This window comes from Trichoplusia ni, chromosome 13 (assembly GCF_003590095.1).
Source record: "Trichoplusia ni isolate ovarian cell line Hi5 chromosome 13, tn1, whole genome shotgun sequence".
In the NCBI taxonomy this organism is placed as follows: domain Eukaryota; kingdom Metazoa; phylum Arthropoda; class Insecta; order Lepidoptera; family Noctuidae; genus Trichoplusia; species Trichoplusia ni.
In genome coordinates, this window is record NC_039490.1 from 11,416,377 (window position 1) to 11,430,833 (window position 14,457).

The 14,457-nt window shown below is 37.5% G+C and overlaps 2 protein-coding genes across 3 annotated transcripts in view; both read left to right on the top strand.

Moving 5' to 3' along the window:
• The first annotated feature begins 85 nt into the window (after positions 1-85).
• On the top strand, positions 86-3,494 carry LOC113499852. 2 transcript variants are annotated; one of them, XM_026880418.1, is made up of 3 exons: positions 86-229; positions 593-597; positions 669-3,493. In XM_026880418.1, the coding sequence occupies exon 3, from the start codon at positions 669-671 to the stop codon at positions 1,329-1,331; it is 663 nt and encodes a 220-aa protein (XP_026736219.1). In that variant the 5' UTR covers positions 86-229; positions 593-597; the 3' UTR covers positions 1,332-3,493. The 2 variants fall into 2 exon arrangements, with proteins under 2 accessions (XP_026736219.1, XP_026736218.1); XM_026880417.1 differs by having other exon boundaries at positions 86-3,494.
• Positions 3,495-3,905: 411 nt separating this feature from the next.
• Positions 3,906-14,457, top strand: part of LOC113499853 (dynein heavy chain 1, axonemal-like) — a 64,387-nt gene continuing 53,835 nt past the window's right edge. The window contains 17 exon segments of the mRNA XM_026880419.1: positions 3,906-4,315; positions 4,868-4,978; positions 5,059-5,181; positions 6,099-6,244; positions 6,783-6,924; positions 7,479-7,564; positions 7,861-7,965; positions 8,603-8,747; positions 9,606-9,732; positions 10,251-10,372; positions 10,865-10,954; positions 11,413-11,492; positions 12,005-12,092; positions 12,839-13,057; positions 13,347-13,464; positions 13,804-13,945; positions 14,277-14,418. Coding sequence (XP_026736220.1) covers positions 4,148-4,315; positions 4,868-4,978; positions 5,059-5,181; positions 6,099-6,244; positions 6,783-6,924; positions 7,479-7,564; positions 7,861-7,965; positions 8,603-8,747; positions 9,606-9,732; positions 10,251-10,372; positions 10,865-10,954; positions 11,413-11,492; positions 12,005-12,092; positions 12,839-13,057; positions 13,347-13,464; positions 13,804-13,945; positions 14,277-14,418 — 2,154 coding nt within the window. The 5' untranslated portion in view covers positions 3,906-4,147.

The following is a 14,457-nucleotide window of genomic DNA, read 5'->3' on the forward strand; positions in this document are numbered from 1 at the left end:
TGGACTTTAAAAGAGACTGCGACCCCTGAGTTTGTTTCGACATTTCTTCTTAGGGTAGTCAGCTAGGAAATGTCGGCTCCATCGTTCTCAAAAAAGACATGTAAAAGTGATAAAAAATATCCTATTTGCAGAATAAATAATTTCATTTCATTTCAACAGCTAGTGGCAGCAAAATGAAAACCCCTCCAAAAGCAAAGAGACGAAGAAAGGAATATTTCGACGGATTTTCCTTAACTGCATTAAGAAATATAATTCACAGTATGTATACAGTGAGAAAAGAAATACCAACCATGCGCAAGATCTTGGCAGCTGCAAAAACAGACTTAAATTACACAGGCAGTGAAACCACACTACGAAAAATAATCAAAAGTGATTTAGGATACCAATTTAAAAGGTGCTACCAAAAAAGACTGGCTCTAATAGAAAGGCCACAAATTCAGGCATGGAGGGCTAGATATTTACGTCGCATGAAAGACAATGACTTGTTAGGTGCGAACAAGAAACCTGTTATTTATCTCGATAAAACATGGATACACGCACACTACACCGTAAAAAAATGTTGGCAAACACCAACCGATGTTGGAGTGAGACGGAACGATAGCCCGGGACGTCGCTGGATAATAGTGCACGCAGGGAGTGAAGCCGGTTTTGTAGATAATGCTCTGTTAATGTTTAAGGCAGACACAAAAACCGGCGACTATCACGACCAAATGAATGCCGAAAATTTTACAAAGTGGCTGACTGAAAAGCTTTTGCCTAACATACCTATCAATTCAATTATTGTAATGGACAACGCCCCTTATCATAGTAAGGAAGAAAATAAAACTCCAAATATGAACAACAAGAAACAAGTAATGGTTGAGTGGCTCCAAGCTCATAACATAGAATTTCCAGATAATTCTACAAAACTGGAGTTATATTTAATAATAAAACAAAACAAACTGCCGAAAAATTTCAAAATCGACAAGTTGTTGGCTGATCATGGCCATGAAGTATTAAGATTGCCTCCATACAACTGCGACCTCAACCCCATTGAGTATATTTGGAATTTATTAAAACAGAGGGTTTCAGAAAAAAATGTGGAGCAGTTAGAGTCTAAAATTGAATCCTTGACCCTCGAGGCGTTGGCGTCAATAACTCCAGATGATTGGAAAAAAGAAGTGAACCATGTGAAGAGACTCGAAGAAGAATACTGGCGTAAAGATCGCATAACTGATGAACTGTTTATTATAAATACGGCAGACGACAGTGAATCGTCAGATTCTAATTCTGAATCAGATTCTGAATCTGATAACGACGATGATATGAGTGGGATTGAAGAATTAGTATAGAATTATTAAATAAACATTAATTTCTTAATACTTGGTTTTATTTATAATACCTACTTAAATGCAGCACCTATAGGTAGGTAGGTAGGAGCAGAGATAAAAATCACAAGGGTTCCGTATCTATGAAAAATGAACGTATCTTTTACCTAGAAATAGCCAAAATAAAATCATTTTCAGCAAAAATTAACTTTGTTTTTGATAAAAATATATGAATAACAAAGTTATAATTTGCGGTTTTTGAAAAAGTGCTATATCTCAAAAACTGCTATCTGCATCATGTTCAAAATAGTTTTCCTAAAAAGTTTGTTCTACTGTTGTGATTTTTTTCATATTTTCTATAGTTGTTTCAAAATTTGCTCTTTGTTGGAGTGGTTGATATCATATTGGAGCCAAATTTCAGCTTTCTAGCGCTAACGGTCACTAAGATTATCTGCGGACGGACGGACGGACAGACAGACATGGCGAAACTATAAGGGTTCCTAGTTTACTACGGAACCCCAAAAAACATTGACGAATAGTTTGCCATCAAACAAAAATATACAAAAAAAATGGTTATTTTTGCTATCTGTACTTTTATGTCGAGGATGACGAAGCAGCTGTTATTGTGAAAAGGTTCCATCGCAATACCAACGCGCGGGGCTTATATTTGATTTTTAAATACGCCATTCTAACCTACTGCCAAATTAGGTTTTCTATTTTTACACAGTTGCAAAAAAAATTAAGTAGATACCTACTGTGCAGATAAAAACAAATCTTTTGGAGTCTTACCACTTATTTTAATAATGGTAAAACGTAATTTTCTAAGTAATTGATCAGAATGACAGTCCTAAGCCTGTTCAAGTATGAAGGAAAATCAAATATGTTAAATGAATACAATAGTGTGGGAATAGGTCGCAAAGGAGAATGCATCTCTTCGCTTAAATGTAATGATAAAATATGTTTGTGCCGCTACAATAGTGACTATCATATTATAATTTGGTCACCGTTACAGATTGACATTTGAATGGTACAAAATAATTCATCAGTTTAAATTCTCCTATTATGTCAGCAATTATAGATGTTGCATTTATATATTTTTTATTTATACGTAGCGGTATAAGTATAATAATGTCTTTGGTAATACCTTGAGTGCGTATTTACTCTATGAGTGATCCGCGCTTTGCTCTATGGAAATGCTTACCGAGAGCGAAGACCGAATAGAGCTATTAACTAATAGAATGAACTAGTTCACTGTCCGAAATGAACTAGTACGGAGCGATCTTAAAAATGACCGAGCAGGCACAAGACTAAAATATATTACATCTTATTCTTATCTCAATTATATACCTTACCATACTCAATCGTTACTTTTGTTTTAAAGATGACTAAATAACCTTTAATCTTATTAAGAAGTCCACTATCTCCTTAAAGTGATGATAATTGGTGCCACCATGTTACCAGCAATGTTTGAAAACTAAGTTGTTACATTAACCAAAAGAAAACTCACCAAAACCAAGACAGATTGCATGGAGAGTAAAATACCACGAGCACCCAAGACAACGACCTTTAACCATTCACATCTTCATCAAAATAAATACAAACAGAATTGTAATACTACCAACAACGTCTTAAGACAAACAATAGGCACTTCAGATTGTGTGATGGTTGATTCATGCGGACGAAACAAAATCAAAGTAACAAATCTAAGAAAAAAAGCAGCACATTTGGAACGCTATTTTACATTTATTTTCGGCGCAACTTCGTCCAAAAGGTCAACACAAAACAACTTTGGATTCCAAGCCACTTCAAGATATTGTAACAAAACGACCAAAACGAAACAAGACAACCTAAAAACAAACAAACAGTATTTTAGCAAGCACTCCATGCAACAATTTCCAACCCAATAGCAGAGTATATAACTATATAATCACTATTATACGTTTAACGTGCCCAACAGTTATTGTTAGTAGTATTGCACGCAAATTGCAAAACTGTTGGATGCACAAGCATCCACGAGTTTTGCAATTTGCGAGCGAGGAGAATTCTAATAATAATAGACTAAAAAAGTAAAAGACTTGTCATAGATGTCATGATGTGATTCCATAGATTTTTTCCTCCAGCTACCATGACCATAGACAATAAAAATAATACCAAAACGTAAACATTGCCATTATTTTTACCTCAGCGTTGCTCTTACTTTTATAATAATATTTATTATTTCAATCTGCCTCTTTTTCTTGCGCTAGTCAATGGATAGAACGGGTTTTATTGCTTTTATGTAGATGTAGCCTACGTAGCCCAACTTGATGTTGCGGATGCAAATTGACAAAACACTATTTAGTCTCAAACCAACTAAAATGATCAACCTAAATGAGTACTAGACATTATAAACAATGATTACGCTTACAGAATCATATCAAATCAAATCAAATATTTTTATTTGCTCAAAATTGGGTGCAAGTGATGAAAGCAGTATGTCTGTTAGTAAAGACAAAAATAGCGTTCTGTAACTACCTGTAACATCTGTATTTTTTCCACCTATGTTTTACAAATAATAAATGATTTGATTTGATTTGCAGTACAATAGTTTTAGAAACATTTTTCTATGAAATGTTTAATTTTTTTTATTTAGGAAACAAACAGTCTCTCTCATTCCCATACCATTTTTACTCTTACTATATTTTGATCAAACTGTAACTAATTACTGCCTAAATACTGGTTACTTTTTTTCGTTAAACTAATTTCAAAACAGTCACAATATTGAAGTGACAAAATACGTCACTTTGATATTTATATCACCTAATTTCTTAAATATTAGAAAACAATAACAAATAATTAAAATGTATAGCAAACGCAAAAAAATTCAACAACATGATCTGATATTTGACAATACTACCAGAGATGAAATTCCAAAGCGAGGATATTACTCGGAATTAGTTTCAGAATTGTCAAAAGATGATCCCTCTAGAGATATTTGTACCAAGAAACGAATGAAATTAATATTACAGGTTTGTTAAAATATTAAATATAATTTTATAGTTTTATATAAGTTATTAGCAATACTAATAAATGAATTACCTGGAAATACTGGGCATAGCCAGAAAAACATTGGGTTTAAGAAGTTGGTTTGGATGACTGTTAATAGCAATTAGCAAGTAGGGACTATAACTACAATAATACTTGTGGAAATTGTTAATATCCATAAGAAGTGTCTGTAATAAACAATTATTTTACACTTGTGTTAAGCTACTTACACACTACTGAATGTATAATATATCTCTATGTGCTCTAAGTATTCTGTGCAGTAACTTCAAGTGTCATTTAACATGACAGATTTATCAGATAAGGAATGTTGGGTCTGAAGTTAGTCAGCAGAACTTCTGACATCCCCGGCTGTTCGGAGTAGCGGCAAATTAAAATAAATCCTGACTTAGTTTAATTGACCTGTAAAATCTTATTAAGATCTAGTTAATGCGAGACATTTGATATTCTGTATTATTGGGTGTATTTTTTTAATAAAATAAGTGTAAAGGAGCCGGATAATATGGTTATTTTTCCAGGCAAAAACGGATAAATTGGCGCCTATGCTTGTCTCGTTACCAAAACCGCAGAGACCTAAACTATTGTTACCCCCTGGCCGATGGACGACTTACAGAGAAGACGAAAGCATTGTAAGTGGTGCTTGAAAAGCCAAGAGAATTATGTCTGTTTATAAATCAGTACTGACTTAAAACCGTCATTAATTTTTCAGCAATTTCCGTTTGAAACATTTGTCCCGAAACTACAGTTTTTGAGCATTGTTTTGCCTAAAGAACTGCCTAGGTTAGTGAAGATTGAGCGGTTGAGAAGAAAATTTCTTGCTGCAAACATAAAGGTTTGTTACATTATGCTGATTTTGTAGGATGAATAAAAATCTGTGAATTTAATAAGTTTGTACCTCTGTTGGCTAAGTGTTCTCTGATAAGTGTATGAGCGTGTAGCTATATGACCAGCCATATAAAACAAAACCAGTCAAATCAGCGTGAACATGTTATAATGTATGTCTCCTATGAATTAGCTTCAGGCTGGCTTGCCATAGTCAGGTCAGTGTCCTGCTTGCCAGCAACATTGTTTAATTACTCACATCTCTTTGCTGGATATAAGGCTCCCCAACTTGAACTCCAACATCCGACTTCCACCTTTCATATCATGCCCGATACAGCAATTGTGTCTCCCAGCATGCAAGAAATATTTTTTTCCACGTTTTTATGTTAACGCTTTTGTCACATAAAATTAAATTTTAAATTAAAAATATTAATGAAAAAGAATGCAAAAATCTTTAAGATAAATAAATTCATCATTGTTTCCATATTCAGCATTTCTTATTATGGCAAATTTTATAGGTGATTTTAATTTGTATATATATATTAAACGGTTCCATATTTTCATTTAACAAATTAATTTTCCCACATGGATTGTTTGTTGTTCCGGTGAGATTTTTGTAACTGAATTTTGAGGATTTTCCCGATAAGCTAGAAGGCTGAAATTTTTGGGTAGCTTCAAACCTGATGACAATGCAATTTACAACCAAAAAACGGCTGGAACAATTTTGATAAAATTTGACATTTAAAAACCCCATGTTTTAAAATGTCAAATTTATTATTTAGATTTTTTAAATCTATTAATTTAATATCTAACATAAACCTAGCCTAGAATTTGGGACCGACCTACTCGGAAGGAATACAAATAATTTTACACCAAAAACTAGCATAGTAGTTTTATAAGTATTAAGCTTTCCATTTCTGATTTCAGAAAATGCTTCGCGAGCTCGGTATACAGCCGTACTGGTTGCTACCTATTGAAGAGTTCAAGGTCACAGAACAGGAACACTATGGCCTCTATAGTCCCTTCCCGAAACTCGACTTGGAAGTTTTTGATAATACTGATTTTGATTGCCGGTGAGAATTGTTTTTCTTCGATTTCTCCCACATTCTTCATGGTGATCAACCCTCAAATCTACTCTATATGGAGAGAGGCCAGCATCACACCAGTTGAGGAGTAGATTGGTCACTATGTAACTTGATGGGAGCCTCTCTTACATAACAGCTACAGTATTACTCTTAGAGATGGCTTTATTAATAACCTTCATTAGCATGGCTTCTGGCCTGTGTGAATGTGAAACTTGGAAACCTTACACTCATGAATCTATATATATACTAATATATAAAGCTGAAGAGTTTGTTTGAACGCGCTAATCTCAGGAACTACTGGTCCAAATTGAAAAATTCTTTTTGTGTTGAATAGACCATTCATCGAGGAAGGCTTTAGGCTATAAACCATCACGCTGCAACTAATAGGAGCGAAGATAGGCACAATGGAAAATGTGAAAAAACAGGGCAGGTTTAAATCATAGCTTATATCTTCTACCCACGGGAACGAAATCGCGGGCAACAGCTAGTTATATAAATAAGTCGAATTTATTTCATGGTGTTGCAGTGTCCCGGAGGAGTGGATGTCTTTGGGCTTGATCGAGGGCGAGCAGTACCCTTGCCCCGGCCTCGCCTTCATACCCAAGGACGACTCCAAGCCCGGCAAGCCCGACGGTGACGTCATACAGATCCTGAACAACCTTTACGAGGTCGGTATATTAGTATTTATTCACAACAACTTTTACACCGAGTAGTCATTGATACTTCCACAGGCGGTTCGTTGGATATAATTGATATAATAATAGTATATTGTTTACAAGGGTGTTAAACTAGAAAGTGGGTAAAGCACAGCTGTTCTCGTAAATAGGCTGCAGGCCTGTGATCACCGCAGCCTTTTCCCAACTATGTTGTGGTCGGCATCCGTACTTACCGGTGTCAGCTAAGTTCCAATGTTTAACAAGGAGCGACTGACTAACTGACCTGGGCAACACAGTATCTTTTAGTTAGACTTGCTAGACTTTCTAGCTTCTGTCTACCCGTAACGACTGTCAAGGATATGATAATAACAGCCGGGACACACATTTTAACGTGACTTGCCAAACAAGGAGGAACTCTTTATGACAGATGTTCACCCATCCATGGACCAACCGTAGCTCAAGCGTAGCTTTACCTGTGATCGTACCTCTTTTGCAGTTGTAGCTTAGCCACGAGCTTCACTTGGATATATTTACATTCATTTTAATTTTGTTGGTTTTTTTTACAGTGGACCAATGTGGCGGCCATGAATTATGATAAGGTGACAGATACGTGGGATGTGATGGCGTTAGACGGGAGCAAGAGGAGATACACGTGAGTCCACCTCACCGCGTAGGCGAGCCAGTTGCGATAGGCTAAGGGCCTGCTGTGGCAAAGACACGCCGCTCTATGCCTTGTAGTGCGCTATCACACTTCCACAACTATTATGCAATCATAAATAATGATGTATAAAAGCCTATACTGTAATAATTTGTTTTGAATAGAGTTACTTATGTTACTTTTCACCGGTTCTTCTCCATAGGAATGACATTTTCGAACCGTCCTCCTAGTTTCACTAGTCATTTATGTAACGTTACAAAAGTGTTACTTATAGAAGTATTGTTTCGTAGGATCCCTCGCATCCGCCTGATGTTTAAAGCCGATGATCCCGAGACCTTTGCGCAGCGCATCAAGTTCGCCGTCGAGTTTCGAAAGGAGGTCGAGAACAATCTAAGGTTCGCTTATCATCATTTTCAAATCGGATATTTGCAATTCAACAGAATAAAAAAATTCAAAGTTCGGACAGGACTCGAAATTGTGACTGATTGGTATAAGCGGCAGTCGCTTTATTTATTTATTTATTTACACTTTTTTTACAATATTTGTACAATGGCGGACTTAATGCCTGAGGCATTCTCTACCAGTCAACCATAGGGTGATGCGGAGATATCAAGAGGTAGGTGTACCTATAAATAAAAGTCATAATATAATCATGAAAATTATCCTAATACAAAAAAAAAATATAAAATCCTAATTATACATCATACATAAAGTGCAATATGTAGATTTACTTATTTACATACTAAGGAAAATGATACTAATACGTAAGATATATTACCACATACTTAAATTTAAGAAACACGTATAAATTTAAGAAAATTTTACCAACTAAGCTACCGAGGTTCTGAATTTGTTTCATCGTGACAGTGGGTAAAATAAGAGCCTATGAAAAAGTATTTTTCTACTGTTAATTTGGTTGAGGTCATCATGCCCAACTCAGTGTGCGCGTCGTGTCGTGAGTTTGAGCCCCGCGTAGAACAAGCGTTTGTGTGATTCACCAATGCTTGTCTTAAGTCTTTGTGTATCGTGCAGGTTCTACCTGTATTTGGATTGCCTGCTGCTGGAAGGCTTGCCCATGATGCCACTACATAACATGCCTAAAATAATCAAGATGGTTCGCATTCATCGCCAGGCGAAGGAAGTCGACGAGGACCACATGAACGCGCTCAGAAATGAAGTAAGTATATACATGTATACAATATACAATTTGGCGCTATATTAGCGACATTAATTTGACACACGGTTAGGGTAAGTATTCCATTAATAATATGAGTCATGATAGATAGGTTTCAATAGTTAGTAACTCAAATAGTAGTTAGTACTCACTCTGTTTGAATGTTCATTAATTAAATCACTTTCCTTAGAATAATAGGCATTACGTAGCCATTACTAGGTAAAGTGCCTAGTAGGTTCTGTGTCATGTTCGCTTCTTTGGCGGCATAATAATATTTAAACTACAACTGCACAAGTTGATCGATCACAGGTTAAACTACGCTCCATAATGTCGGTCCATGGCTGGGTGACCATCTATGTCAGAACGAGTTCCACCATTATTAAATGATGTAACGGTTTACTCATGCGTATTTATCGGGGTAGCCCGACTAGTTTCGGACCCAACCGGATTCCTTAATCATGAGCTGACGCGGGACCACGAGTCGAACTCCGATAAATACGTGTGAGCAAACCGTTACATCATTCAATAATGAATCAGTCTCACGATAGTTTTTATAAAGAAGAGTTCCACTATGTTTCGGAAGACTCGTTAAATTGTGGGCCCCGGCTGCTTTTGGTATTTACACATCTTTGCTAGTCGTTTTAGGTAGTCAGAAGCAGGAAAGTCTGATTATCAGTCTGATTAAAGGGTTACGTGTTGCTTATTTAACAGGGTTGAGGAGGTCTGATAGGCAGTCGCATCATGTAAAACACTAGTATTTAACTGTATCCAACAGACTGCAGACAACATCAAACCAGCTGGGAAAATGCCTAAACGAGGAACTTTTTTGTACAATAAAGTATATCCTATTGTAACTTACAGGCAGAATTGCTGTACAGGAAGATGGAAGGGAAAATGAAAATAATATACACGATACAGAAATACAGTGACTTGTACAACTTCATCGATGTGCCGACGAAGGACTACGTGGCCCCAGTGCCTGATTATGGTAACTTTCAAATTGGTCTTCTTAACGTAAGCGCAGCGTGGGACGGCCACCTGCCAGATGGACCGAAGACCTGGTGAAAGCCGCTGGGTCTCGTTAGATGCAGGTGGCAATGAACCGGTTGCGCTGGAGAACGTTTGGAGAGGCCTATGTCCAGCAGTGGACAGCTATAGGGTGAACTGATGATTTTTATTTTTAACTTTACACAAAACCGACGCTATTGTGGTAGACCTAGACGTAGATGGCACTCTCGGCTGAAGTATGTTTATGTATTTATTAACAGTGTCTTAATAATCACAATTATTTATTATTATTTAATTATTTATTAACAATAATCAAATTCTGTATCCAAACGGCCGACCGTATGCATATATATGGCCGTAAAATAATATAATTTATCTTTCATTTAAAATTCCACGAAAGTTTATAAATTGCCTAGAAAAATATAGGCGGTTCTTGTTCCGGTGAGCAACACATTTTGTTCTATTAAATTGTTTTACCTGTCCGTCGGTCGTGTCCAGGGCGCTACCCGTGCGTGATGGAGGACTTCCCGGGCCGCATGAAGTACAACCAGTGGCACTCGCTGTACGTGCTCACCGAGTCCGTGGCCTGCATACACCTGGTCGTTGACGAGTGTCTCAAGGTATAAATACACGGACACTAACATAATAATATCAGATATGTTTAAACCTATTTTCTCAAGTACATGATATTCTAAAGAGATTATATTTCTTCATGTTTTCATACACCCTCTTTTCTTGTTTGTTTCGTCGTTCCGGTTGGATTTTTGCAACTCAATTTTGAGACACTTCCCGATAAGCTAGCAGGCTGAGATTTTCAGGGTAGCTTCAAACCCGATGTCTGTGAAATTTACAATTATAAAAACGGCTGGACCGATTTTAATGGAGTGATATTTAAAAACGTGGGATTTTAGATTTTTTTTTATAAAATTTATGAGGTATAAATTAATAGACTTTTCTTATAAAACGTCATTGACTTGGAAAAATCATTATTGGTTTCTGTTAAAAACGTTTTAAGCCTTAGACTTAAATGAAGACTCCAGGATATGTATTGTGAACTAAATTGATATTAAAATAAAATATTAAACTATTCGTGTTGTAATATATTACTTCAGGTGGAGTCGATGTTGTTCTTCACGGCTAACTACGGCCGGAACGCCAGCCTGGCCGAGTTCGACGCCGCGCAGCAACACTGCACGTCCATGGTGAGACCTGGAACAGTCTCCAACACATAATATATTATGTTAATAAGCTTCAGTACCAGCCAGCAAGTACAGAAACATAAATAATGTTCCTATAGTTGCTTATATGTATAAACATTCGAAAAAGGTAAAAATCGGTCTAGTTCCACTCAGATTCTTGATATTGAGAATTCAGTCTAAACAAGAAATATCTTTTCAACGAGTTTGTCTACCATCTATTTTACGAAAGTAGCAACGGCAACAGAAATAATTTCAACTGTTTATCAAACATGATTTATGAGATATAATGTAGTGATAGTCGGACAGGCAGACAGCAGCAAAAGGTTTTCTTTTACCCTATTGCGTGTGGAAATGCAAAATTAAAATTGGGATACTTTAGAAATACACCCACCGACTAAATCACTGTATTGTAATTCATGACACTTAATTACGTAGTTAACAAATAAATAAATCCGTTACAGATGTTAAAATATCTGAATATAAGTTGGCTGAACCAAACGGCGCACGCCATTAGGATGTCCTTTCGAGATGTCGGAAAAGGGTAAATTCGATTTTCATTTGTATTGTGCCTCGGCCTACCGCCACGTCAGGCAATGGATCAATTACAAATGTGGAAGCCTGACATTAGATGGCGTGAAGGGGCGATTCTTAAACTACTCCCACTTTAAGGACTTTAATCCTTGTGTCGCGAGGGTTTCACAAACATTCAAGTCACATGCACAAAGACACCCAGATTCAGGACAAGTATTCGTGGATCACACAAATGCTTGTCCTACGCGGGTATTGAAACCGCGACAAGTCGCGCGCAGTGGGCTTGGCGTTATGACCCGAACCGTAAACTCTCTTCAACAACTGCTATAGTATTACTTTCAGTGATAGGAGTAGGCCCTTTATTTGCTTGTAGTGGCTTGGAAAGTCTCAATCTGATGCTAGATCTAAAGTAGTACGAAATATACAGAGCAGTTAGCTAAGTGCAATTTTCTTGTAGATTTTTGTATGTTCGATTTATCATGTTTAATACACTTGTCATGAAAAGTAAATGATTGTTAACAGATGGTTCAACATATATGAAAAGAAATGGGAGTTCTACGGCGTCAGCAAACTGGCCAGGTTCATGCAGCTCGTACGATTTAGGATGCAGGTACCTAAATCATTTGAAATATAAAGCTGATTTCAGACTACGCTATAATATAATAGGATATATATAAAGCTCATAGCTCAACAATATCGCGGTCCATACATTGTTATGGACACGTTCACACTGTACTATATATGCATTAGGACTCTTTTAATTAAGAATCATCCTAACAATGTTTTTAACAAAATATTATTGAAGTTGTAGAAGAGAAATATTATTGTACATTGTGCAGTGTGTTGTTGTGTTGTATTATTTCAAGAGGTCCTATTCTATCAAGAATCAAATTCTATCGAAATTACGCATAATACTTAAACGCATAATATTTTTTTCGGTAAACATCATCATCATTCTTCTGAATTTTTAAGGTCCCTGGTGATAAAAGTAGGCATTTTTTTAGGATATGCAACTAATTTTAAATCCTAAAATTACCAGCTATTTCGATGGAAACTAGCCTTTAGATAAATTATTACATTACAATTGGGAAGGATTTAAGGGAGGCCGTTGTTAGCTTAGATAACGTTAACCTGTGTATGAATTATTACAACGCATTGCTATATACCGACATAAAAACGCGGATGACGTATTACTTCGGTTCAGGTTTAATCAGTAAGAGTCTGACACTACCCATTACCTACCCCGAAGGAGTGGGTATCTATGAGGATTCCGCCGCTATACAAAAATAAAAAGATCATGTTAGCTTATGAAGTCCCAGTGTTGGTCTCCCTGGGCTAAGCGTGTCATGGTGGCAGTACGCGCTGCGCTACTGCATCGAGCAGTCCATGCTGATGCTGGTGTCGCTGCTGGAGACCCCGTGCCTGTGCACGTACTGGTGCCCGGACGACTACGAGTGGGACTCCAGCGACCTCATCAACTCGCCCTTCCGCTCGCCCACCGTCACGCTCTTCTACTTCCACCTCATGATGGCCGACACCGGGCCCTACTATACCACCGACCCCACGCAGTTTGAGGTACACCACATTGTATTATCTACTAACTTAAGGACATTTTTCAATTTATAAAATCTGTATGTGTGGTATGAATGAAAGGGTCGCGCTGGAGAACGTATGGAGAGGCCTATGTACATCAGTAGACAGCTATAGGCTGAGGTTCGAGTCGTGTATGAGATTTAATTTTAAAATATTAAGCTCTCCACCGCTTTTAGCGCGTATTATATCTTGAGACACACGGATTTAAGTTCATTTTAGGTTATGGATGAACGATTTTAATATAATTAAAGTAGTCTTATCTGTGTTGTAGGTGGTGATCCAGAGGCTGTTCCGGGAGATGCTGTACCGCTGCCACTTCATCCCGCAGGTGCACCCCATGATCATGACCGGCCTGGTCTTCGACAAGGAGTTGTTTCTCACATCTATAGGTAGCGCCATCTACTTTTACAATAATGGCGTATAAGTGGTATACTGAATCAAATTCCAAACATAAATGTATTATTTGGAAATTGTATCAGACAACTTCAACATCTCCAAAACCGACTGAGCGTGTTGTGTCGCGGGTTCGATCCCCGGTTAGGACAAGCACTTTGTATTGTCCATGAAAGCTTGTTCTGAGTCTGGGTGTTTTTGTGCATGACACTTGAATGTTACACGGGGATTAAATTCCTTAACGCGGAAGTCGAGATCTCGATAGCGTGCAATTGGGGAGGCTTATGTCTAGCAGTAGACGAATATAGACTGATGATGATGATATGTTGCCGAAGGTCTGATGGAGCCCAACGTGGTGGACTACCGCGAGCGGCTGCTGAAGGCGTACCGCCGCGCCATCATCCCGCTGTACGCCTACATGCGCCAGTACCAGTGCTACCGGGACATCTACGTGCTGGACATCGACAGCTACGTCGAGTGAGACATCTTTACTGTATGTACGATGTAGTGTTGGGCTAGTGGTGAGTGACTCTGCTATACCTGGTAAAATGTCGTGGCCAATAACCAAGAATTATTGTAAATGTTAGATTATAAATTTTATGATAGGACTTACGTCGGATCTCCTTTTCATAGATGACAAGTTTGAAATTAAAATGTTTTTTTCTGCCGCTTAAGGAGCGTTTGTTGTTTTTTTTCGTTCTGTTGTCAATATTTCTGTTCTAAATTAACAATAAACAAATCTTACTTGATCGGACGTATTAATTAAATAGCCTGAATCCAATAGTAAATAAAAACGAAATGTTCGTAGGAACTTCCGTTCCGAGAAGCACTCGGCGTCAGAGACCCGCGAGGAGGTCCAGATCCACTACGACGCGAAGCAGGACCTCATCTGGCGCCTGCCGCAACTCATCAATATCGGACCCTTCTCCATTAACGTGGACACCTTGAAGGTACCCCCATAAACATGGCTGTTTTATTATACATTTTGA

Coding starts and splice junctions, on each gene's coding strand:
- LOC113499852 (XM_026880417.1), top strand. CDS start 174: ATGAAAACCCCTCCAAAAGCAAAGAGACGAAGAAAGGAATATTTCGAC.